This window comes from Anolis carolinensis, chromosome 5 (assembly GCF_035594765.1).
Source record: "Anolis carolinensis isolate JA03-04 chromosome 5, rAnoCar3.1.pri, whole genome shotgun sequence".
Lineage (NCBI taxonomy): Eukaryota > Metazoa > Chordata > Lepidosauria > Squamata > Dactyloidae > Anolis > Anolis carolinensis.
This window is the reverse complement of record NC_085845.1, coordinates 188,189,302-188,216,751: the sequence shown is the minus strand read 5'-3', so window position 1 is coordinate 188,216,751 and position 27,450 is coordinate 188,189,302. Positions and strand designations below refer to the sequence as shown.

Sequence of the window (27,450 nt, the reverse complement as noted above, 5' to 3'; positions counted from 1 at the left end):
TGTTCTTGTATTTTATGTTCCAAGGATTGCAGAGAGCAAGGAAATTGTATTTTCTAATGAAATAGAGGTTTTCTTGCCCTGCAGCACTATCATAGGAATGTCTTATATGGGACATAACTTTTAATGGTAACAGCCGGGCCTTTGATACAGTGCATATAGGATGGAATACAATGGATGTGTGGAACTCCTTAAACCATTATAAAGTGAGAAATGATATCACAGACTGCAAGAGCTGTTAGGAATACATAAGTTGTCCAGAGCCATGACCAAATTCAAGATTCTCTATAAATTGGTCCCATCAGAATTAATCTAGATTATCTAAAGTACCTTTATGCCATACATGCTATTTTAAAGAAAGCTACAACTCTAAATACTCTTGCAACCCATCTTGATTTTTTAAATTGACAATAAGGCATGTTTTAAAATATAAAAGGCAGAAATAAAATCCTTGGCATAGATAGACTTTACTTCCATCCTAAACATAGTTAGGTTTAGGCCTCATAATTAAAATCTAATCCATGTGAAGGTGGGATTATTCTATTGAAGTTTGACTAAAATGGTTCAGGTTGTTTTTCTTGAAGCAGAGTCTAAGCCAGTGCTATTTAAAGTGGTAATCTGTGGATAAGTGCTCTTCCTGTGGCAGTCTTCAGGGAAAAGAAAGACATAGTTGTTGTCAATGGGGAAAAACATGGTTACCAGTAGCTTGACATATTGAGGAAAGAGCACTGCTGGTCATTCACATCAAACAGCTTGAAGAAGCATTGTGCTAGGCTAAAAGGAATGTAATGCCACAGCATATGTCTAGATCTCATAGCCCAATCTTATCCATGTTTAATGTGCAGGACACGATAATTGTTAGGTTGCTGCAGGGGTGTTAGTACAACACAATAACACAAAAGCCCTTCTGGAAGCCAGTTTTAGATATTATTGTGTTGTGCAACTCTATCAGATTCATCTGGCTAGTTTGGATTAAGCTATTGTACATCACTAAAAAGTGTATGTCACTTTTTATGCCATTCCTCTTGAGGCAGTTCACAGAATAAAGGTATAAAATAATAAAATATACAGTTAATTAAACAGCATTGAAAATCATGGCAGTAACATAGTATACATTGTTTTTTATTCTGCTAAGAGCAATTAAGATTAAAACCTATGAATGGGAGTGCACACTGAATATGCATGTGATTACCTGTTAACTTATACTGACCCATACATTTCAAAGTTTTTAAATAAAAAAATGTAAAAGAATTTAATATGGTTTCTTAGGCAACGAATAATCAGAAGTTGTTTGTCATTGTCTTCTTCAATTTCCTTCTCAGGTTGGCTGGGAAGATGGAGGACACTCTCTCTTGGAGTTGAAGGATGCCTTGACTTTTCCACAGGTTTTAAAAGAAAAATTGCCATACTTTTTTCATGCTGGTGAGACAGGTAAACATAAAAGCTTCACTATGCTGATCTGATGGAAGTGAGGAACCTAGGAGATAAGGACTGCAATCCTATGTATAATTATTTTGACACATTATGATATGATATGACATACAATGCTACCTGGCAAAGTATAAGGCTTCATCACTATTTGATGAATCATGGTGTAGGGCAACATTTTGAACACTGTTCTGATGTATACATGGAGTTCTTCTTTCTCACAAGAGCCAATGTGATTAAACATGAAGATTGCTAGAAAGTCACCATCATATCCTTACATGATTGTGGAATTCATGTCATGTAATCGGGCATGAGTCTTATGTTGCTGATAAATCAGATTGTGGTGTAGTTATGGCTTTTTAAAAGTACCTTTAAATAATAAGTAAGTGCATTCTTCATTATCTTTTGTCTAGGATAAAGAAAGGCTTAGGTCAGGGGTCCTCAAACTTTTTAAGGCAAGGGCTGGTTCACAGTCCCTCAGATTGTTTGGGGGCCAGACTAACAGTTTGAAGAAAACATGAATTATTATGCACACTGGACATATCTTATTTGTCGTGCAAAAAACATGAAAGAACAATGTAGCATTTAAAATATAGAACAATTTTCACCAACATAAACTTACTAGTAGTTCAATGGGAAGTGAGGGCCTGCTTTTGGCTGATGAGATAGTCAAGTTAATTAGGGCTGTTGTTGTTGTTGTTGTTGTTGTGTGCCTTCAAATCATTTTAAGGCAACTCTTAAGTCTGATGTTTAGGGCAGGGGCCAGGTAAATAACCTTGGGAGGCTGCATCCAGACCTTAGTTTGGGGATCCCTGGCTTAGGTGATTCTCTTTTAGGCTGTACTTCTTCTGCATGAAATAACTTACAGTACTTCAAGGTTTATTCATATAGGAGATTACACCTGGACATAAGGAAGAACTTCCTCACTGTGAGAGCTGTTCAGTAGTGGAACTCTCTGCCCCAGAGTGTGGTGGAGGCTCCTTCTTTGGAGGCTTTTAAGCAGAGGCTGGATGGCCATCTGTCAGGGGTGCTTTCAATGCAATTTTCCTGCTTCTTGGCAGGGGGTTGGACTGGATGGCCCATGAGGTCTCTTCCAACTCTATGATTCTATATATATTTGGTTGTATTATAATGACTATTGGTGATTATATATTCATGTCAGCATTCTCTGTATCACTCAGACTGGGCGGGCACCTCTGTGGATAAAAATGTATTGGATGCTCTGCTTCTGAACACCAGCCGGATTGGCCATGGTTTTGCCCTTGCGAAACATCTGGCAGCTAGGAATTTGGCTTTGAAGATGGATACGCCTATAGAAGTATGCCCTATTTCTAACCAGGTAATGTTCAAGTAGAAGGAAAACTACAGGTAGCTCTGAAATCTATTTTTACCATCTCAAACAAGGAGAGGGACATGAGGAAGCAGAAGACATAAAACTGAATGATTTTTTTTTTTACTGCAGATGAACAAAACTGTCCTTTAGGATTTACATGTATAGGATAAGTATGGAATCTGTACGAGTACTATCAGAGAGAGAATTCTCTAGCTCCAATGCCTGCTGTAAAATATTTCAGGATGCTATGACACATGTGTCTTTGATAAACTAATTTTATTGGATGCTCTCCAGATCTTGCATTTTCTGCTCCAGTAGGTGCCATTGTTGTGGCCGAGGTGCAGGCTAAAGCGCTGGCTCTTTTGTGCAGCTTCTGAGAAGGTTGTGATGGCAGTGGCGGCAGCTGGGACCTGCTGCCTGCCTGTTTCCCCCCACTGTTTTTTCTTATGTCCAGATTGTTCCTCTGTCCTCCTGGGAGTGTCTTTAAATTCTTCCATTTCATGCATGACAATAACACTAGCAATGCTACATAATTTCCAGGCTAGCTTTCTTAACTCCAGAAGTGCTGCAGAGCTGCACACATACGATTGCCCTCTGCCCATTTACTTGAGAAAAATCTCGACTATACACAGAGTAGCAGCAAACGTGCCTAAGAGCTGCCTACATAGATCTCCCGGTGATTTCAAGAAAAGATAAAAGTACTTACCTTGGATTGTTCTGTGCTTAACACTACTGCACTCAGAAGAATTCCTGGCTGGCTAGCTCTACAGTTCAAAATATTAAATGCTTGAGTACACAATACGGATTTTTGACATAATGAGCATTAATCATTCTCTCTGTTATGTTCAAGGTATTGATGCTAGTATCCGATCTGAGGAATCATCCTGCTGCAATCCTAATGTCAGAGGGTCAACGTATTGTGGTTGCTTCTGATGATCCGTCAATCTTTGGTGTAAAGGGGGTGTCATATGACTTCTATGAGATGTTTATGGGGGTTGGAGGGATGGATGCGGATCTGAGGACTTTGAAACAATTGGCACTAAACTCTCTAAAGTAAGTATTATCTTGTGCATTCATACATACATACATACATACATACATATATATATGAGTAGTCTCACTTATCCAACATAAACGGGCCGGCTGAACGTTGGATAAGCAAATATGTTGGATAATAAGGAGGGATTAAGGAAAAGCCTATTGGACATCAAATTACATTATGATTTTACAGATTAAGCACCAAAACATCATGTTTTACAACAAATTTGACAGAAAAAGTTCAATACACAGCAATGTTATGTAGTAATTACTGTATTTACGAATTTAGCACCAATGTATTGAAAAGATTGACTACAAAAACAACTACTACCTAAAGGCCGATTGCATTGGATAATCCAGAACGTTGGATAAGCGAATGTTGGATAAGTGAGACTCTACTGTATATGAACATATTTCCGAAATAAGTCCAACTGAACCTATAGAGATTCACTTCTGAATATACCTCCATAGTATCAGGCTGGTTGTGAGTTTAAGATTTGATGTGTAAGCAAACATATCTACAATACCTATCCTCTACTGCTATAAAGGATAGTGCTGCGGCTAGTACTGCAGACCACCTGATGATTTTAGACAAAAAGAGCCTCATATAATGTGGCTGGGTTTTTTATTATTATTTTTAATAGTTTCCATTTTAATTTTTAAAATTAATGTAATCATTTTTTTTTAAAAAAAGAAGTATGTTGTGAATTTTAACCATATTAGTTTTAACCACTGCAAGCCATTTTGAGTCTTGAACTGGGAGAAAGTCATTAAATATATCCTCCTCCTCCTTCTCTATTTGTACTCCAAAAGCCATAATTCCCAACCACTGGCCATGCTTACTGGGATACTTATATCTAATCTACATCACCTGAGTTCCACGTATCTGTGTGAAAAGTGTGAATCCTTACAGGACCAACTACAGTAGTTTTACTTTCAGGTCAGGGAACTGACCCTTTTAGAATTTATACTTTTCCAACAAGCTTTTTTTTTTTAACCTTCTGCATGACATGCTCTCCCCATTCATTGTAAAATTTATTAAAATTAATTAGGCTCTGGGAAGGTGTCTGCTGGGTCCCTACCTGAAAGGTTGCATGCTTGGTCAGGTATTAGAAACTTGGTCCAGTTCTCCAGCTGTTCCTGTTGATTAATGCTATGCTGTGAAAGCTTAGAGACTAAGCCAAGAACATTTAATGTTGGTTGCTGCTGTGTTATCTTTTCTTAGATGTCATGAGCAAACTGCAACCAATCAACTAATGCCAAGGCAAATGGCAAAGAACCCATCAGATAGTGACATGCTATTAGTTAGAAAGCTTTAAAGACACTTGTAAACCGGTAGATGGTGTGCTTGCTTTGCGGATGATTGTTAAGCACCCCTGTCTGCACAGACTATGAATAAAGGCTTTGTTTTTTATCCTCCAACCCAGTGTGTTAATTGGCTACAGAGCACCAGACATGAATTCGCTGTCTTTTGAGGGTCAACATTGCACCCAGTGCAATATCGAGTTAGTTTACTGAATTTTAATGCTCTGCTTTTTACAAATTTTTAATGTTACTGTTCTGATCCTGAAGTGCCTTTTGCTAACCTTTTAGATCTGATCCACACACTTTTTTTTCATAGTTACAGCACTTTGCTACCTAAGGAGAGAGATGAAGCTCTGAAGATCTGGCAAAAAAAGTGGGACCGGTTTGTAGCTGAGGTCTCTGGTGTTATTCCAAAAGTAGCGCAAGACATTGTGGAACCAGTTGATAACTCTTGTTATTAAGAAGCAAGAGACTACAACAAGCTAAGGTACAACAGCAATCTTTCAACCTGATACCTTGATCATAAGATTGCTAAAAGCAAGAGACTCCTAGACATCTTCTCCAACCCATTCCTAACCAGGCTCCTTGGTATACAGAGACCCTTGGGAAACTGAAATGGGAAGGATGACAACTAGAGCACAGGTGGCAAAACCCCCCGATTTCTATGTGACAAGACATGATATAGAGGACATCTTTGTTCCTATAAGGTGGCAATATTTGCAAGAAGAAAGTTTTCTTCTCTGCACATATAGCGTCTACGGATTCACATCCGACTAAGATGTTCAGTGTGTTGAGAGATTTAAGTTAGGAGCCTTCCGCTCTAAACTTGCCTCTACAGCCTTCAGTTGCTCACTGTGATGCCTTTTCATAACCATTTTGTAGTTAAAATCTCAGCAAAACAGCAAACTTAGATGCTGTCATTGGAGCGTTTTTATCTTTATTCTTTGTTTTTTAAGATATGTTTTTTTATGATCCTTTGTTTTATCCATGTATTTTAACAATGTTACACCCCACCTCGAGCCATGAAGAGAGGCGGATAACAAATAACATTTATTATTGTTGTTATTTTACTGTCCCTTGTCCATTTTGGTTCCTCAACGAAGAACTCTTAATTATGCTGCAAATTCTCAGAATGATTGAGGTCAAAATACACTCCTTAAAGGTGGAATTAGGCATGCTTGAACTCCATCAATTGTTGGAGTCTTCCTAGGCCCCTTCTACACTGCTGCATAACCCTGGTTATCAAAGCAGAACTCCACATTATCTGCTTTGAACTGGATTATCTGAGTCTACATTGCCATATAATCCAGTTTATCATGACAAAAGCGAACATACTTCAAGTCGCTTCTGGTGTGCGAGAATTGGCTGCTGTCCAGGGGATGCCTAGGAGGCTTCTCTCATGTCGTAAGATAGGGCTGACAGACAGGAGCTCACCCTGTCTCGCGAATTTGAATCCAGTTCAAAGCAGGTAATCTAGATTTTATATGGCAGTGTAGAAAGGGTCCCTAAACACTTCTTGTCACCTATGGATCATAGTGCAAACTAGACATTGGCCTCAATTACTAATGGCATGTGATTGTACTTTATGTGCCATAGCAGTTGGGGGAAAAGCCAGAAATCCCTCTCTCAGGTTGGAATGGTATTACGTACTCAGGTTTGTAGTGCTGATTACTAGTTATCAATGTTTTAAGAGACATCATGTATGTAGTCTGTAATCCTTTGCCATGTGAATTTTAAAATTATTATTTCTTTAAAAAATCAAGAATATTGCAATTATCAGAAAAATCAATAAATTAGCAATATTTGAAGCTTGAAATTAGCTTCATTTAGAATTGACTTTAAACTTCCAACAACAAAAAGTTACACAAATTGGTTTTCAACTGTTTCAAACTTAAAACCATACCAGCAGAGAGATATATACTAAATCAATAAATACAGCCACTTGGAGGACAGTGTTGTGTCGTACACCCTGTTTGGATATGAAAATCTTTAGGGCAGCTTCTTCTCTGTGCCATCAGAGGTCCAAACCATTGCAGTGGCACAATGGGGTAAACCCTTGTATCAGCTGAACTGCTGACCTGAAGGTCAGCGGTTCAAATCCCCAAGAAGGGATGAGCTCCCGTCTGTCAGCCCCAGCTTCCCATGTGGGGACATGAGAGAAGCCTCCCATAGGATGGTAACACATTGCGGCATATGTTCTCAATTTGCCTCTGACACAATAAAAAAAATCAGAGGTCCAACAGCAACATTAGGAACAGAAATGCAAAAGGCAGTTTTGTTGGCTTGTATTTTTTCTGTTTTTTTAAAATATTGTTTGTAATCTAATAAAGATTGTTACTTGCTTTTGGTATTTGTTTTTGAGATATCACTAGAACATCATGACAAAAATAAATAAATAACAATTACAAGCATTATTAGCATGCTAGCTCTAATATAGTTTCAGAGAATATCCTGATTGGCTGAAATGTAAACCATGTTTGAGTCTAGAAATTAAATGCTTACTCCAAATAAATTTTCTTAAATTTCTGTTTTATTGTCATTCATTCGTTTTTTAAAATACTTCAAAAAAGATATTTTAATTGAAATATTAACCATGCCATATTACGTATTTTTCATGCTGCTACTCCAGAAAAAGTGTGCGTAGGTTGTAATGATAACTGTAACGCATTATTACATGATAATGCCCTATTCAGCATCATTGTTTCCTACATCCAATCAAAATGCGGAATGCAAATTAGCAGGCATGGTGGGAAAAGGAATGACTGGTTCACATGTTAAGCTAGCATGGAAGGGGAGACTGAGCAAAATCATACGTTAAGAAGGAGCCACAATTATATTCCCAATGGGAGACATAACACAGGGAGCTTGTGGAACAATTAGGAAGTGTCTCTCATCACCTAATTCATCTGTGAATCACCATTGAGATGGATATGGAACTGACAAGTGACAGGGAACTGGAGAGCAAGACTAAGAACAAGGTGGGTGAGAAAGTTTTAAAAGTCGTCCTTCCACATTTGCACTTTCGATTTTTGCGAACTTGAATACACTGCCTAACACACATTCTGTGACTCAAATGTAAGACCTGTTTCTGGGTACATTTGACCTGCTGATTCCAAAAATACCACTAGTTTCCCCCATCTGCTCTAGTTTTTGAGATACAGAACATATGTCATATGCCATTCACCATTTGCCCACCCATAGAAAACCATGAAACCATATCTAACAAACTAGAGCTGATTCAGTTTTCTGAATCGGCACCCCAAATAACCACAGGGACTGGCCTAAAAAGCAAGACATTAAGAAAAATTGAGACACAAATGTCAACCATAATGTCAAAAAAACTTACAAGCTGAAATTTTGGACCTCGGTTCATTGCCTATGTCTCTTTACGACAAAAGAATACCAAACATGCCATTGAATTACTAATAAAAAGATACAAAAAATACAAAAATTATGAGAACATAATTTTAATGAAGTTGAAGAATAGTAGCATTAACTGTCACGGAATTGTAATCAAAGTTTATTTAATACTTTAAATACACTTACCATTTGTATTTAGAGTTGTTATATTTTTCTCACTTATAAAGCATGGGATCCACAAGAAAGTGTCATACATTCCCTCTTTGATAACTTGTGGATTTCCTGAGGTATCTTCATATTACTATTATTTAACAATGCCTTATTGATTTCTTCCTCAGAACTTCAACTGTCCTTTTGTTCTTTTATTTTTCTCTTTCATTGATGCATGTTCTCTGGAAGTTTGTTTAGACCAAGTTAATGGCCTTTTAGGTTTCTTAAGTGAATAGATGTTCACTTTATGAATAATAAGAATTATATGTCACTGGGTTTTTGGGGGTGATCAGGATTTTAGTGATGCTTTGGTGAGACATGGCCAAAATTAATATTATTATTATTATTATTATTATTATTATTATTATTATTATTATTATTGACACAACGACGTTGTATGACACAGCAAACAAGATAGACATGCTGGATTTCGTTTCACAAAATCACAAGTCGAACACTTCCCAAGTGTCTAGGACTGTGTGATGTATTTTCGGATGATGCGTGCAGATCCCAGCAGGGTGGCCTTTTGCAGTTGGCAGATCATAATTTTGTCAATGTCTATTGTTTCCAAATGCCGGCTGAGATCTTTTGGCACGGCACCCAGTGTGCCCATCACCACCGGGACCACCTGCACTGGTTTCTGCCAGAGTTTTTGAAGTTCAATCTTGAGGTCCTGATAGCGGCTGAGTTTTTCCTGTTGTTTTTCGTCAATGCGACTGTCACCTGGGATGGCAACATCAATTATCCAAACCTTGTTCTTTTCCACAACTGTGATGTCTGGTGTGTTGTGTTCCAGAACTTTGTCAGTCTGGATTCGGAAGTCCCACAGTATCTTTGTGTGTTCATTTTCCACGATCTTTGCTAGTTTGTGATCCCACCAGTTCTTTGCTGCTGGCAGGTGGTACTTGAGGCATAAGTTCCAATGGATCATTTGGGCCACACAGTTGTGCCTCTGTTTGTAGTCTGTCTGTGCAATTTTCTTACAGCAGCTGAGGATATGATCAATGGTTTCGTCAGCTTCCTTGCACAGTCTGCATTTTGGGTCATCAGCTGATTTTTCGATCTTGGCCTTAATTGCATTTGTTCTGATGGCTTGCTCCTGGGCTGCAAGGATCAGGCCTTCTGTCTCCTTCTTCAGGGTCCCATTCGTGAGCCAGAGCCAGGTCTTCTCCTTATCAGCTTTTCCTTCAATTTTGTCAAGGAACTTTCCATGCAGTGTTTTGTTGTGCTAGCTGTCAGCTCTAGTTTGTAGTGCAGTTTTCTTGTACTGGTTTTTTGTCTGTTGTGTTTTGAGGAGTTTCTGATTGTTGACTTCAATCAAAGCAGGTTCTTCACTTTGCTTTACATATTCTGCCAGGGCATGTTCTTCTTCTTTGACTGCTTGTTTGACTTGTAAGAGTCCTCTGCCCCCTGATCTTCTAGGCAGATAGAGCCGGTCAACATCACTGCGAGGGTGCAGTGAATGATGAATGGTCATGAGTTTTCTTGTTTTTCTGTCCAAATTGTCCAGTTTCGCCTGTGTCCAATTTATAATGCCAGCAGTATATCTTATGACAGGTATGGCCCAGGTGTTTATGGCCTTGATGGTGTTGCCTCCATTGAGCTTGCTTTTGAGAATTTTTCTGACCCTTTGTGTGTATTCTTTGCTGACCACAGTTTTCACATGTTCATGCTTGATGTTGTTCAGCTGTAATATGCCCAGATATTTATAGGCCTCTGGCTGGTGACACTTTATTGTTTGGCCATTGGGCCAACAATATTATTATTATTATCATCATCATCATCATCATCAAGAATAATACTGTAATAATAATAATAATAATAATAATTTATTAATAATTTATTTCTATCCTGTATTCTCCCCTGGATAGGATTCAAAGCGGCGTACAACATATAAAATTCATACAAATACATCCAACCGCAATACATAATCAGATTAAAACATCCTAATATGAAAAACCCAATTAACATATCAAATAAAACAATTTTTAAAACTTGCAGCAAGCACCATTTACAGATATCCATAACCTCCGGCCACTGAAGTTATTTGTCAGGTATTATCAAAAAAAAGGTTGGGAACTATCTAGGCCCTCCAATGTGACCCCATGGCCACATTACTCGCTTGGAATCTCTTGGTCCTCCAATGCAATTGTATTGCCAGCTTCCAGCAGAAGTTGACCATAGAATCGTACTGGAAGTCCAAAAAACTAGAGATGTGTTCTCTCAAGTAGACAAAATAACAGTTTATTTGTAGCTTTTCACTTTCAAGTGGGTCCTGTGCTCCTAAACCCAGCAAATGTGGATGGCTGACTGTACTTTTCAGGGGTTGAAGGCCTGTGGCTTTTCCGACATTGGATAAGCAACCGTGCAGACCAGGGCTAAGAGGTGGAGAGTTTCACACCCAGGCTGTAAACCCTGATGGGTCCTAAACTAACGCCTTTGAGCATTTAAGTAATAAACAGGTTATCTATGGCTAGGAACAGCAAAGTTTATTGCTGCAAGTATCCCTGGAGAAAGAAAACAGCTGCCCACCCCTCTGGTTTTACATGATAAACAAAGAGGATATTAATTCTTTTCACTGGGAAAGGAACATCCTTATGAGTGAAACTCAGGTCCATCTGATCCATTTTTCAATAGTGCCTAACTGGATATTTCTAGGAAACTTAACCAGCCACACATAGTATAGAAAACCCACTTTTGTGAAGTACAGTTTTTTTTTTCGCCATCACTGTAACTGTTGTCAATGTATTTTTAGGTGCTGTAATACAAATGTCATATCACACACAATTCTTTCACAATATTTTTATCAATTCATTTATTACTCAGTTTTGATTACGTGAGGATGTTGATGTTCCAGTGTTCCATTTCTTTTTAATGGATTTTTGAATATGTCATATCAGTGAATTAAAATGTTTTAAAAGTCTATTAGAAGCCTTTTACCCCTTTCTTACCATTCATTCTTTACTCTCCAAGGAAAATTTACTCAGTCACATATTACAAAAAAAAACCCACACAAAGACAACTAATGGAATTAATAGAGGGTTATAGTCATCAGCTGATGAGGGAACTTATATGTCGTTTAATATGTGAAGGAGTGTTCATTTAAGTTCATAGATTTATGTATTTTTCTGATGTTTTTATTTTTATAATTATTGTGGGGGGGTGTATGTTTGTATGTATGTGTGTATATGTGTGTGTGAGTGTGTGTGTGTATAATTCCATAAAATATTTTTAAAACAAAACCAAAATAAAAATGTCAAAGCAAGTTGGGAAAAAACCTGTATGTGATAAAGCATATCTAAGATCCTGTTTGGATTTAGAATGCCAATTTCCTATAAGACTAACATACATTTTTAAAAAGTGTTTATGACCCTCAGTTTTGCAAGCCTGTGTAATTAATTAATAATGATATTCAGACTTTGTTAAAAGTTGTTTTTATAGTATCTGTAAGTTGTCTTGGATATTTAGAGAGGCAGGATATATATCTAGCATAATAAATATAAATGTTCTATCCAAAACCACTTCCAAAGCCACACCAAAGCTGGTGACTCCAATTCAGTGATAAATATGAGAAACTGGTCACATGTGATAACTGCATTTTCCTATTTGCATCGAAAGATACAGCCACATGGTTCAGCAGGCATCAGCTGAGCATTGTGATGTGGATGGAGTGTACTTCCAGATTTGTTTCTACATACATTATTATTAGTAATTCAAAGAGAAAATTATTTACCCTTTATTTTCAAAAAGCCGAGGATAACAGAAGAGTTGGAGAAATTGACAGAAAGTCATGCTCTGCCTATAGGCAACAATTTCATTGCGTTGTCGAAGGCTTTCATGGCCGGAATCACAGGGTTGTTGTGAGTTTTCTGGAACATGTATGGCCATGTTCCAGAAGCATTGTCTCCTGACGTTTTGCCCACATCTGTGGCAGGCATCCTCAGATCCTCTTCATGATCCTCCAAGGAATACTTCTGGAACATGGCCATACATCACAGAAAACTCACAATAACCCAACAATTTCATTAATTGTAAATATAACAGAGGGTGGATTTTTGTTTTATTTGAAGGTACAGTAGAGTCTCACTTATCCAACATAAACGGGCCGGCAGAACGTTGGATAAGTGAATATGTTGGATAATGAGGGATTAAGGAAAAGCCTATTAAACATCAAATTAGGTTATGCTTTTACAAAAACACCAAAACATCATGTTATACAACAAATTTGACAGAAAAAATAGTTCAATACGCAGTAATGCTATGTAGTAATTACTGTATTTACGAATTTAGTACCAAAACAACACAATGTATTGAAAACACTGACTACAAAAACATTTGACTACTAAAAGGCAGAGTGCGTTGGATAATCCAGAATGCTGAATAAGTGAATGTTGGATAAGTGAGACTCTACTGTATGTATGTATGTGTACATGTATATCTATCAATCAATCTATCTCACTACTAACCTCTGATGGCCGAATTATAAGTGCATCTACACTGCTGAATTAATTCAGTTTTGCACAATTTCAACTGCTATAGCTCAGTACTATAGAATCCTGGGAGTTGGAGAGCTACCCATACTTAGCAGAGAACGCTAAAGATCTTATAAAACTACAGCTCTCATTACTCTATAGAATGCAGTTAACGTGCTGTGAAACTTCACTAATTCTACAATGTAGATCAGGCATGGGCAAACTTTGGCCCTCCAGGTGTTTTGGACTTCAACTCCCACAATCCCTAACAGTCAGTAGGCAGTTAGGGATTGTGGGAGTTGAAGTCCAAAACACCTGGAGGGCCGAAGTTTGCCTATGTCTGGTGTAGATGCACCTATAGTTCCCAAGCCCAGTATCTAGAAATTGGAAGAAAAAACAGGTAAACGTAACAAGAATTGTGCTGTGTATAGATTTAAGAGATGATGGTGCGTCTATTGTATCGCTTTCTGAATGTGACTAAATTTATGAGGGCTATCCAGAAAGTAGAAAGTCGCCAAAACACTGAGTTGAGGACGCAAGCGGCAGAGTTTTGTGGGGAAGGAGTTGCCAAGCACATTCATCGCTATGATAAGTGCCTAGATTTGAATGGCAACTATGTTGAGAAGTGGTATTTGGGTGTGGCTTTCAACTGCATATGGTAAATGTTTTCTCCTATACTTTGTTCATTTTTAATTTCAAAATGTAATCTACTTTCTGGATAACCCTCATTATTTCCACTTCCTGTTCCTTCATAAAAGCAGTACTTGTGGGATTTCAGCATCTTTCACTGAGCTAAGCGTATGTGCTTCTAACTTCAATAAGATTGAAGGGACTTCCTGTATATATTTGATTTTCTCTGAGAAGCTTTACCCCTATAGCTTGAGAGGGTGAAAACTACCAATATGCCGTCTCTCTTTAAAGTTTGATTTTCATTAAGTTTTGTGATGTATTAAAAACTGTATCTTTATATCATCCCAATAAGGTCCTGAAATCCGATTAAGGTAGACTAATTGTGTCAAGTATCTAGTTCCTGGTTTTATTTCAGAAAATGTCTTTTGCACAGAATAGGCATCTGTAAATCCGCTCAAGCCCCTCAGGGTAGATGATTCTTTATTCATCTGGAGCACTAGGAATGACCCTGCATTAAGAGGCAATTCATTCACAATTTAGTGTTGGCACTGCTTTTTTTGGTTCCTATACTAGAACCAAAAGTGCGTATATCTGTATCCAGATATTAGTCAGAACTGGTGGGCTATTTATAAGGCCTTTCTGGGTTGTTTGAGTGTAAGTTTTGACTTAAGAAGTAAACATGTACTTTGACTTGGGTTCTCAGCCACATAGGTTTCTAGTGCCAGATGAGAATTTGATTGTGTTGAGATAGAAACGACACTATGGCAGTTTGTGTCAATTGACCCAATGACCCAAAGAAGTGTTGCTTCATTTAGATTTTTCTAGACTGCCCTGTGTTCTTTGCAATGTGTGCCTGTCTCTTCAAGGCACTTTGTCCTCGCTAGTCCCTAATTTTCAATCCCAGCAGGGTTGAGAGTTATATTGTCAAGTACACCCGCAGGGTCTTGCTAGCCATATTGTGTTAAGCCACTCTACCGAGAGACTAGTGAGCGCCTGGCTGCGTTATCTTCTTGACTGCACTTTCAAAATGATACCTTGCCTCAGTAGGTCAGCTTATTTTTGAAAATAAATAAACACAATCTCTTTTCCCCAGCATTACGGGGAGGCCATTCTGCAACCGGATTGAGAATGCCCTTGATTTGTGTGAGCTCCTCCAAATGCAATCACTCGGCAGAGAATGATGCGCCTTCTCTCGGTGGCCCCGACCTCCATTACTGAGAAGGCTGAACCCCACATTACTCATGTGGAGTAATGGGGATGAAATCAGCCTGACCCGGCACATGCAGTAGGCGCATCCCCCTCCGCTGCTCCTTCAGACATCAAAGGAGCCATTACAGCCCAGCGTTTGAGGAGCCTCAGAGGAGTATTACCCCATGCCAGTCCCATTTCTCTTTATTGTTGTGATCCATGGGCAGTAAATGCTCAGGATGGTGCGTGCAGAATTGGATGTTTCACCCCCAACAAGGAAAATACACATCTCAGTCAGGTTAGACTAACTCATCTTAATCTTCTGGACATTTACAGTTTAGTGATCTGAAATTGAGATGGCCCTAGTAAAAACTTCTATTAATTTATTTCACTAAAGGTAGAGTGAACAATGTATGCGTTATGAAGACTTGGGGAATCAAATTCTGTTTTTCTAATGTCTTTTTATTTATTAGGGGTGCATCTATACTATATGGTGCTTGACTACTGATTGGGATTACTGTCTATGTTTTAAGTTATTTTAACTTTTATAAGATGTGTTATTATACTGTGATTTTATTGTGTTACTGTTTTTATTGATGTAATACTGTTTTGGGCTTGTCCCAGTATAAGCCGCCCCGAGTCCTTCGAGAGATGGAGCGGGATATAAATAAAGTTTATTATTATTATTATTATTATTATTGAATTAATGCTATTTATTTATTTATGACACTTCTACCCCGTCTTTCTCAACCCCGAAGGGGACACAAGGCGGCTTTACACATCGGCAACTATTGGATGCCTTTAAAAACAGTGTACAATAACATAAACATTTAAAATGGAATTATTAAATATAGTACAATTAAAAAGAATTAAAACATTTAAAAACAATACCATCACAATTAATCACATGATCCACAAACGTAGTCCGGGCCATTCCAATAGTCAATTGTACATCACTTCATATCTATTTATTGCACCAGTTCTCCACTGGAAGCCCCCCAGTGGCACAGTGGGTTAAACCCTTGTGCTGGCAGGACTGATGATTTGAAGTTTGGGTTGCTGACCTGAAGGTTGCTGGTTCGAATCCAACCCGGGGAGAGCACAGATGAGTTTCCTCTATCAGCTCCAGCTCCATGCTGGGACATGAGAGAAGCCTCCCACAAGAATGGTAAAAACATCAAAAACATCCGGCCGTCCCCTGGGCAACATCCTTGCAGATGGCCAGTTTTGTCACACCAGAAGTGTCTTGTAATTTCTCAAGTCACTCCTGACACAAAAAAATCACCCAGTTTTTCAGATAAACAAGAGGTAAACTGGGGGCACATGCTGATCCATACTGTTAAAGCTCATAGCAGTGATTTAAGTGCTTTGCAATCCAATCCCATGAAGTTTGTACCACTGAGTTCAATGGGACTTACTCCTATATACAGTAGAGTCTCACTTATCCAACATAAACGGGCCAGCAGAATGTTGGATAAGCGAATATGTTGGATAATAACGAGGTATTAAGGAAAAGCCTATTAAACATCAAATTACGTTATGATTTTACAAATTAAGCACCAAAACATCATGTTATACAACAAATTTGACAGAAAAAGTAGTTCAATACACAGTAATGCTATGTAGTAATTACTGTATTTACAAATTTAGCACCAAAATATCACAATATATTGGAAACATTGACTACAAAAATGTGTTGGATAATCCAGAATGTTGGATAAGCAAGTGTTGGATATGTGAGACTCTACTGTGTGTGTGTGTGTGTGTGTGTGTGTGTGTGTGTGTATATATATATATATATATAGAGAGAGAGAGAGAGAGAGAGAGAGAGAGAACTCTGCAGTAACCCAGTGGGACTTAGAATCATAGAGCTGGAAGAGACCTCATGGGCCATCCAGTCCAACCCCCTGCCAAGAAGCAGGAAATCGCATTCAAAGGACCCCCGACAGATGGCCATCCAGCCTTTGCTTAAAAGCCTCCAAAGAAGGAGCCTCCACCACACTCTGGGGCAGAGAGTTCCACTGATGAACAGCTCTCATAGTGAGGAAGTTCTTCCTAATGTTCAGGTGGAATCTCCTTTCCTGTTTAAATTTAAAGCCATTGGTCCATTGCGTCCTATTCTCCAAGCCAGCAGAAAACAAGCTTGCTCCCTCCTCCCTATGACTTCCCCTCACATATTTATACATGGCCATCATGTCTCCTTTCAGCCTTCTCTTCTGCAGACTAAACATGCCCAGCTCTTTAAGCCACTCCTCGTAGGGCTTGTTCTCCAGACCCTTGATCATTTTAGTCATCCTCCTCTGGACACATTCCAGTTTGTCACCATTTCCCTTATTACTTAGTGAACCCACAGTTATGCTATAACCTTGTCACCAAAAAGCACTTCTTACTATTTACCACTGTAAGATTCAATGTTTTGATTTTATAATGATTACAAAAGTTATAGATACTTCAAACAGGAAAAAAAATAGTTGAAACATTGCAGGCCCAAGTATTATAGGATCAACATATATTCTTCTAGACTTCTGATCCATTTTTGTGGGGGGGGGGGGTTACATGTAAATGTACAATGTGGATTTTGACTTTTATCATAAATGTGGATGTATAACGTTTATATCAAATGCCTCATTGTGTGTGATCCTGCAAAGGGACACAAGGTGCATCTCCACTGTATAATTAATCCAGTTTGACACTATTTTAATTGCCGTGACTCAATGCTATGGAATCATGGGAGTTGTAATTGGATGAGGAACCACCACTATTTGGCAGAGAAAGCTAAAGACCTTTTAAAACTACAGTTCTTATTATTCCACAGCATTGAGCTGTAGTAGTTAAGGTGCCCCCTCCCTCCTAACTTTTCATAAAAAAGTGAAAACGTGGCTGTATGACCAAGCCTTTAGAGAACTATGTTTCTGAGTTTCTGTATTACAAGAAAGTAGTAGACCCGATTTTCTAAAACTGAAAAATCCTATATAATAGTTTTATGAACTTAAAAAAAAACTCTTTAAGATACATGTCCTATCCAAATACACCTCTCTTTTCTGACACTTTTCCAAAACAGTTTTTAAATAATGTGTTTACTTGTTTACTTTATTATTATCCCGCTTTTCCCCAATATACTCAATGTAGAAGTAACACCTGTTGATCCTGTTTGGTATTCACTGTGCACTTACATCCAGGTGAATGCATTTTAGCCACAGAATCCATGTTTTCTAGCCTTCTAATGTCAAACATCAGCAGTGCTGTGCTAACTTGAAGGGTATCACTTCAAACATGGCATCAAGGGGCTCCCTGTTTTCTTGCAGAACAAAAGTGACCTCTTCTGGCAGGAAGGAAGAACACTTCAATGGAGCGCATGAAGTAATTTAATAGTCAAGCTGCCAGGAGTGAGAACCGTCTAGACACCAGGACCCTTGGTATAAAATGCAGGGCAGCTTCAAACATTATGTGGTTTTAAAGCATGTGTTTGACATTGTAAAGAGCTGTGGCCAATCCTGCCACACACATGATATTAAAAAGACATAGTTAAAACTTTCAGGAAATACTGTAAGTTAAAACAAAATTAAAAATTAAAAAATTAAAACCATATTTAAGTCCACAGATATATATTCACTCCACTGGCCTCATTTCCAACAGACCTCTAAACTAAGCTCTGAGGATGCTTGCCACAGATGCAGGCGAAACGTCAGGAAAGAATGCTACTGGAATATGGCCATTAAGTCTGAAAACTTACAGCAACCCAGTTTTAAATATGCAGTCATGCCGGCCACATGACCTTGGAGGTGTCTATGGACAACGCCGGCTCTTCGGCTTAGAAATGGAGATGAGCACCACACCCCAGAGTCAGACATGACTGGACTTAACGTCAGGGGAAGCCTTTACCTTTTTAAAGAACATGCACATTGCCATAATTGGCAACACCCAGTGCAATGTCTTATAAAGTCACTCACCAAATGCCTGTTGGAACAAAAGTCTTCACTATCTCACAAAACTACAGATCTCAGAATTATAGATCTCAGAATACAGTTCTCAGCATTCAGCCATGGCAGTTAAAGTGATGTAAAACTGCATTCATTCTATATTATAGTTTAGATGCACCTCTAACAGAGAAAAACAGACCTCAAAACAATAAGTTAAGATCTTGATCCCAAATCTTTCATCCATGAGCTTTGATTTACATTCTACTCCCACTATATGTCAATTCTGTAGCTGTGTTGGGTATAAATATTTATTATTTATGTATTTAAGAAATTTATATCCCACTTTTCCCCACTCAAGGACCCAAGGCGGCTTACAACTTAAAACCATAAATATTAGACATGCTGTAAACTCTAATTAAAGTTCAATAAAATAAATTATGCTAACACAATTGTATAAAAGAAACCCCTAGGCCATCCTAGCCATTTGGTATCATTGAAGTCTGATCCGCCAAAGGCTTCCTTGAACAGGAAGGTTTTAAGGCACTTTCTAAATGTTAGTAGAGAGGGTACAGATCTAATATCATCTGGCAGGGCATTCCAGAGGGAGGGAGCCACTCCTGAAAAGGAGATCTCTCTAGCACTCTTGAGATGTAGTGTCTCGGATGTTAGAGGATACTATCAATTCCCCACTGGACCTAAGAGATCTCTCCCGGGTATATCGAGGAACCTGGTCTCTCAAGTAATCTGTACCAATGCCATGTAGGGCTTTAAAGGTCAATGCCAGCACTTTGAATTAGGCCCAGAAACTAACTTACGTATTTAGGCAATCCCTCGTTGTCCAAGTATGATGGTCTTCCAAGTGTAGTGTCTTGGTGGTGGATATGTAGATGACTGTTGAGCCCTATTCTTGATCTGCATGTTCTTCCTCAATGAGGGCATCCGTTTCCGGGTGGAAGGTGGTCCCGGTCAGGTTGGCTTGATGTGCCTTCCTTTTGGCACGTTTCTCTTTTTCACCCTCCATTCATACCTCTTCAAATTCAACAGCACTGCTGGTCACAGCTGACCTCCAGTTAAGAGTGCTCAAGGGCCAGGGTTTCCCAGTTCTCAGTGTCTATGCCAGTTTTTAAGGTTAGTTTTAAGCCCATCTTTAAAACTCTTTTCCTGTCCACCAACATTTCATTTTCCATTCTTGAGTTGGGAGTATAGTAACTGCTTTGAAAGACGGTGTTCGGGCATTCGGACAACGTGGCCAGTCCAGCGGACTTGACGGCGTAGGAGCATCGCTTCAATGCTGATGGTCTTTGTTTCTTCCAGCACGCTGACATTTCTCCGCCTGTCTTCCCAAAAGATTTGCAGGATTTTTTGGAGGCAATGCTGATGGTATCTTTCCAGGAGTTGAGTGTGATGTCTGTAGACAGTCCACGTTTTGCAGGCATATAGCAGGGTTGGGAGGACAATAGCTTTATAAACAAGCACTTTGATATCCCCACGGATGTCCTGATCCTCAAACACTTTCTGCTTCATTTGAAAAATGCTTCACTCACGTAGCTCAGGCGGTGTGGTATTTCAGGGTCAATGTTGACTTTTGTGGAGAGGTGGGTGCCAAGGGAGCGGAAATGGCTAAAGGAGTGGAGTAGCCTAGTTGCCGATCTTTAAACAAATTGAAGTTTTGAACTGTTTTCAAAGGCAGCCCCACATAGAGTGCGTTACAGTAGTCCAAGCAGGGTGTAACCAGTGTGTGTACCACTGTGGCCAGGTCAGATTTTTTTCCAGAAATGGTCACAGTTGGCACATCAGTTTAAGTTGTGCAAAAGCGACCCCGGTAACCTCTGCCACCTGTGCTTCCAGGTTTAAGGAAGAATGGATACATCTTATGTGAAACCAGTAGTACTTCTGTCTTATCTGGATTCAGTTTCAATTTGTTCACCCTCCAGCCCGTATATGTGTGTGTATTTATCTATGTAATTAATTGTATTTTTATATTAGTTTCTTTTTTTAATTTGTTGTATCCCACCTTCAGCCATCAGGAGAGGCGGGTAATCAATAAAATGTGTTGTTGTTATTATTATTATTATTATTATTAATATTGAGAGTTAAAGTCCAAAACACCCGGAGGGCAGAAGTTTGCCTATGCCTGTTACAGATGCAAGCATTTTGAACTTCCAGACATGAAGCAGTCAGGGCCAGCTAACACCACCCAACAAAAGATTCCCCCAGGCAGGAAGCAGCCAGGCTTTGAATCTGCAAGGCCATTAAATGCTTTTTTTTTTCCGTGTCAGGAGCGACTTGAGAAACTCCAGGTCGCTTCTGGAGTGAGAGAATTGGCCGTCTGCAAGGATGTTGCCCAGGGGACGCCCGGATGTTTTGATGTTTTTACCATCCTTGTGGGAGACTTCTCTCTTGTCCCCGCATGGAGCTGGAGCTGATAGAGGGAGCTCATCCACGCTCTCCCCGGGTTGGATTTGAACCTGGCAGCCTTCAGGTCAGCAACCCAACCTCAAGTCAGAAGGCTTTTATTAAATGCTAATCAAGCTGGCCAACTGCAACATTCATACTTGCCTCAAACAGACAAGAGTTTTTTGGAGTTTCCACAGATATATAAACCCCACGTGCCTAGTTTCCAACACACCTCACAACCTTTGGGGATGCCTGCCATAGATGTGGGCAAAACGTCAGGAGGGAATGCTTCTGGAACATGCTCCGGAAAAAACGCAGCAACCCATTTTGAACTTCATCTCCCAGAATTCCCGGCTCTTGTCCCAGCCGGCCGGGGCTTCTGGGAGTTGAAGTCCAAAGCCCACAGTTTGGGAACCACTGCTTGTATGGTGTTGGAAAGTAATGCACGTGCCTGCATATGTGCGGTGCAAAAGGGATCTTGCCTCGTTGCAGCGCGCTGCCTCCTCCCCGGGGCTCGCCTTCACCTCCGACCTGGAGCTGCCTGGATCCATGTGATCCCAGGATCCCGGGCGCGGATTGGCTGCTGCGGAGGGCGAGGCGGGGGCGGCCTCCATTGGCGGGCGGATGGCTCTGGGCTGCCTGGTGCAGGCGGGGAGAGCGGCGCTGCGGGCCAGGAGGGGCCCGGGCCCCACGGTGGGCAGCCTCGCCTTCTGCACCAGCCCCTGCCCGGGACCCCCGGCGAGGAGGAGCTGCGCGGGGCCGAGGGTGAGAGAGACTCCCTTCCAGGATCTTGCCTGCCCTTTGCCCCCTCCCCCCCTCCCTCTGTTCCCCTTTTGGGATCAAAGGTGGCACCCTGGGGGATTACTTTATTTGCCCCCTGCTTCTCCTTCCAACCTTGTCCCTTGTGGCACAGAAAGGGCGACTGCAACATCAGCTTTCCAACATATGGTGTCCTAGTTTAACCAGCATATGGTGGGTGTCCTTATGGCCAGCTCAAGAATTCCATAAGGATTTTTTAGGCAAAAGTAGCTTTGACCAATTCTTTCCTCTGAAATGTTGTTTACAGCAAAAAAAGAAAGGGTGCATCTAGAAATATTGACACTTGACACTTGGAATTGCTATGAATCAATGCTAAGGAACCGTGGGAGTTGTAGTTTGATCATTTATTTATTTATTTATTTCCATCATTTCTATCCCGCCCTTCTCACCCGAAGGGACTCAGGGCGGCTCACAATCTGGCAAAATTCAATGCCAGTATACAATACAAAAAGATAAACTAAAGGTAAAGGTTTTCCCCTGACGTTAAGTCCAGTCGTGACCGACTCTGGGGGTTGGTGCTCATCTCCATTTCTAAGCCAAAGAGCCGGCGTTGTTCGTAGACACCTCCAAGGTCATGTGGCCGGCATGACTGCATGGAGCGCAGATAAAGATAAAACATAAGCAATTAAAACAATTAGATAATTTAACAAAATACAATAAATAGATTGAAAACCATACATTATAAAATACTTGAGCCATTTGTTCACAAGACCTTATACATAAACCTTAATCCGGACCGAGTCGAGCCAACAGAATTCACTCATCAAACGCCTGCTCACAAAGCCAAGTCTTTACTTTTTTCCTAAAACTCATAAGGGATGGAGCCTGCCAGATATCACTGGGGAGGGAGTTCCACAGCCGAGGAGCCACCACTGGGAAAGCCCTGTCTCTCATCCCTACCAGCCGCACCTGTGAGGCAGGTGGGACCGAGAGCAGGGCCTCTCCAGATGATCTTAAAGTTCTCACAGGCTCGTAGGAGGAGATACATTCTGATAAGGACTTTAGGCGTCACTTAGGTAGGTAAAGGTTTTCCCCTGACATTAAATCTAGTTGTGCCCGACTCTGGGGGTTGGTACTCATCTCCATGTCTAAGCTGAAGAGCTGGCATTGTCTGTAGACACCTCCAAGGTCATGTGTCCAGCATGGCTTCATAGAGTGCCGTTACCTTCCTGCTAGAGCGGCACCTATTGATCTACTCACATTTGTATGTTTACAAACTGCTGGGTTGGCAGAAGCTGGAGCTAACAGCAGGAGCTCATGCCGCTCCCTGGGTTTGAACCACAGACCTTTCAGTCAGCAAGTTCAGCAGCTCAGCAGTTTAACCTATTCTGGCACTTAGTGTTGTCAGACTACATTTTTTTCCCTACAGTATTCACACACCCATTTTTCACCATATGATTTTTTGTTTTGTTTCTGCAGGGAACCAACGCTTTTGTAGGGTTTCCTAGACCAGGAATACTCAGAGGTGGCTTTGCCTCTGAAATGTAGGCTACAGCACCTGGGACCGCTTAGTTGTCTCCCATTCAGGTTTGCAGCCTTAGGGCCCTTCCAGGCCCTATATCACAAGATCTGATCCCAGGTGGCGCAGTGGGTTAAACCCTTGTGCCAGCTGGACTGCTGACTTGATTGTTGCTGGTTCAAATCCACGAGACAGGGTGAGCTCCCGTCTGTCAGCTCTAGCTTGTGGGGACATGGGAGAAGCCGCTCCTTCTTTGAAGGCTTTTAAAAAGAGGCTGGATGGTCATCTGTCAGGGGTGCTTTGAATGGGATTTTCCTGCTTCTTGGCGGGGGTTGGATTGGATGGCCCACGAGGTCTCTTCCAACTCTATGATTCAATGAAGCCTCCCTGCAGGATGGTAACAAATTCGGCAACGTCTCTGTAGATTGCCCACGTCTATGGCAGGCATCCTCAGAAGTGAGATCTGTTGAAAACCTCTGAGGATGCCTGCCATAGATGTGGGTGAAACGTCAGGAGGGAATGCTTCCGGAACATGGCCATACAGCCCAGAAAACTCACAGCAACCCAGATCTAACTCTGCTTAGCTTCCAAGAATGCTACCTTAAGGTAAAGCTACATTGTAAAATGAATACAATTGTTGTCTTCAAAAAGAGGCTGGAGAGCTACCTGCAGGGAATGCTTTGGCTGGAGATTCTGCAGTGAGCAGGAGATTGGACTCCATGGTCTTTGAAGCCCTTGCAACTCTTTGATTCTGTGCTGAGACAGGATCTGGCACCTTTAGGGTATTTAGAGTATGCTGAGAAATGCAGCAGATGCTACAAATGGTATATGAGGTTCATACTTTGGGGACTTCCAAGGTCGACTATTGCTTTGTGTTGCATGTGGGGCTTATTGGGGTGCTGCACATAATTGAAAACATAGCAAGCGGGTCTGATGGATGAGGGCTCATACAACAGATTACATTTTGCTAGTTTTTAGAGAATACCTTTGTGTCTTAGTTCTATTTCTGAGTGCATATTGGTGCTTGCCTTTTAAGCCCCAGAAGCTGTATATTACAGAGTTATATTACTTCCTTTTTTCTGAAGCTGTTTCAGTGTTAAGATTATGGAAGCATTGCCCTGATTGTCTTCAGATGACACTTTGATCTCATAGAGTTCAAGAGAAAGAGGACAGGCGTTTCCTAATGATGGCATCTAGATTGTGGAATGGAATCCCTGAGGTGGATTTTTACACAGTTACTGAAACAAGTTGCTTAACTCAAACTTTTGACAACCATATCTCAGCAGGTTTTTTATTAGTGGTTGTAAAACAATTTGCTTCAAGCTATGAGAATGTGTGCCCCATTTTCTTGAAAGGTTTATTTCTTGACATTTGGAGAGACAATACTTTTTGAAACTACTGTAGTTATCAGTTGAGGATATTTTCTGAACCTGCTATAGCTTTAGATAATACAGACATGCTGATTTAGTTTAACATATCCAGGGTTAAGGAATGTTATTTTTTACTTGAGAATATTTAAATTGGGATCAAAATGTATTGAACAGACAATTGGAAAAAATGAGTGTGTGACTGTTTCTCTTTTTTTGGAAGAAGATAGTTCCTTTACACCAGGGGTGAGAATTGTGCAAACCTTCAGATGTTGTTGAAGCGCATCTCCATCATCATTCTTCATTACTGGCTTGGCTGAGACCTGCAAGTTAATGGCATCTACCAATTTCTCAATTCCCTGCTTCAGAGTTTTTAATGTGTTTTCTGAAAAAGCAATGTAACATAGCCCCGTTTTAAAAATTCTTTGCAGACCACTTCTCCCTCATTTGGATTCCTCTTTGATATCGATGGAGTCCTTTTACGGGGCCGACTAGTCATTCCTGCTGCTAAGAAGGCCTTCCAGAAACTGACGGATGCCAAAGGCCGGTTTCATGTACCGGTTGCCTTTGTAACCAATGCTGGGAACTGTTCTCGGGAAAACAAGGCTGAGGAACTCTCTGAAGCACTCGGATTTAAGGTAATAAATGTGGTTTACTACCTGGTGGACTTCTCTGTGAAGTTTGAATTCTACTGCTGATCTAAAAATATGATTTTGTTTGTCTTATGTTTTGCTCTTCCAGAAACAAGTGTTCTGTCCTTTGGAAGCAGAGCCTTTCCACACTATTTGTGTGTACAGTTGCTACCCTTTTATTGCATACCCTTCTGTGGTGCTGGATGTATGTAGTAGTCATCTTCTGCAGAGGATGGTGTATACTTCAAAGAAAACAAATCATCCTGCTACAATTTAGTGTGTTTCTTGTTTTGATTTCTGTATGGAATGAGTGTAAATGAGTGTCATGGTTGGTGATATTGTCTTTGGCACCACGTGAAGTCACTTTAGTAATTCAGTGAAGCTCTGATAATACATTTACTATGTGATCATCTCTAATGATATCATTCTATTTTTAGAAATACCAACTAGGAGGAGGGGATCCAAGTTTGTAGTAGTTCCTTCTTAAACGTGATTTCATTTTTCTTTATGCTTAGAAGCTCGTGGCATGTTTTTTAGCTACAGCCCTTTGACATAATGCAGAGCCCTGTCATTAGCACACAAATTAAGGAGTCAGCAGATGGACGGAAACAATCAATTAACTGAAACCCTGGAAAGCATCATTGCCTAACCTATGATTGTTCTGATTATGTTCTAACTATGTCTCGACCACTTTAAAATTAAATGCTTAAGGCAGCATTTGTTCGAGTGTAATACAATAATTCCTCAGTTCTTGGAGCATCTGTTCCAGATATAATTGTGGGGAAGTCTTTTTTCAGTATTATTTACTGACACACATTTTATCACTTGATAACTGAAGTTGTGTCTTTGGGTATGTGGAGCAACCCATTGCTGATCAAACATGTACAGAGCTCTCTTTGATATTTGTCACCACTTAGAAGACTTTATCATGGATGGGAGTCCACACGTTCTTTAAGAATTAGGTGATAGTTATTTGAATATAGACTTCAGTGTGTGAAGATGGACTGATTGTATCTGCACATGCCATCACTCAGTCTTATTTCTAGCCTGTTGCCTATTTCCTGTGAACCAGGAGAATTAATATCCATTAACATGTCTGCCCAGTGTAGCTTTCCAAGCTGCCTTGTTGACATCTAATGTTTGAGATAAAAAGGACAAAGTATTGTCAAAGGCTTTCTTAGCCAGAATCACTGGGTTGCTGTGAGTCTTTTGGGCTGTATGGCCATGTTCCAGAAGCTTTCTCTCTTGACATTTCACCCACATCTGTAGCAGGCATCCTCAGAGGTTTTGAGGATGTCAGCACAGATGTGGGCAAAACGTTAGGAGAGAAAGCTTCTGGAACGTGGCCATACAGCCCAAAAGACTCACAGCAACCTAAAAGGACAAGGGCTTAAATTCTTGCAATATTAATTTAATTTTGTATGGCATTCTAGTTTACAATATTATAAACCAATTTATAGTTACATGGATTAGAATCACAGCATTGCACAACTGTTGAATTCCCAGGTAGAGAGTGTTGTTGCTGTGCCATTAGGATGGTTGCACAACTGGAAGGAGGAGCATGGCAGTGACTGAAACCTGAAACAGTTTTCAAGATAGGTTGCTCTTCCACAATGACAGCACAAGGCAGAGGCAACAGACCCCAACAGAACTACAGGAATCTATAAGGGAGAACAATGGAAAGTTGTGGGTGCCCTGCTCCTGACTGGAAAAACGTCCCATACCCCATTGTGTGGGAGGAGCCCTCGTGTACCTGTCACTCTCGTGTCAGCAATGGAGATCTATCATCATAAAGTTATGCATTGTAGCTTTTAATGCAGGATTGTGGCCGTTGTCAGCTGGAGCAGGGCTGGTTTGTGTGGGAAGAGTCTGAGCAGGGAGGGATATTGCATGTG

The 27,450-nt window shown here is 40.3% G+C and overlaps 2 protein-coding genes across 4 annotated transcripts in view; both read left to right on the top strand.

Annotated features, from left to right (window-relative positions):
- The window catches only part of ada2 (adenosine deaminase 2), a 32,307-nt gene extending 24,680 nt beyond the window's left edge, over positions 1 to 7,627 (top strand). For both annotated transcript variants that reach the window (XM_008110473.3, XM_003220839.4), the window contains exons 7-10: positions 1,320 to 1,428; positions 2,607 to 2,764; positions 3,609 to 3,811; positions 5,418 to 7,627. In XM_008110473.3, coding sequence (XP_008108680.2) covers positions 1,320 to 1,428; positions 2,607 to 2,764; positions 3,609 to 3,811; positions 5,418 to 5,562 — 615 coding nt within the window. In that variant the 3' untranslated portion in view covers positions 5,563 to 7,627. The remainder of the gene's footprint in view (positions 1 to 1,319; positions 1,429 to 2,606; positions 2,765 to 3,608; positions 3,812 to 5,417) is intronic.
- A 211-nt stretch (positions 7,628 to 7,838) lies between these two features.
- The window catches only part of hdhd5 (haloacid dehalogenase like hydrolase domain containing 5), a 29,613-nt gene continuing 10,001 nt past the window's right edge, over positions 7,839 to 27,450 (top strand). Inside the window, exons 1-2 of one of the 2 annotated variants that reach the window (XM_062981188.1) lie at positions 7,839 to 8,079; positions 25,355 to 25,561. In XM_062981188.1, the coding sequence (XP_062837258.1) occupies positions 8,026 to 8,079; positions 25,355 to 25,561 (261 nt within the window). In that variant the 5' untranslated portion in view covers positions 7,839 to 8,025. Of the gene's footprint in view, positions 8,080 to 21,877; positions 22,044 to 25,354; positions 25,562 to 27,450 lie in introns of those variants that run through there. The other variant, XM_008110472.3, reaches the window with a different exon arrangement.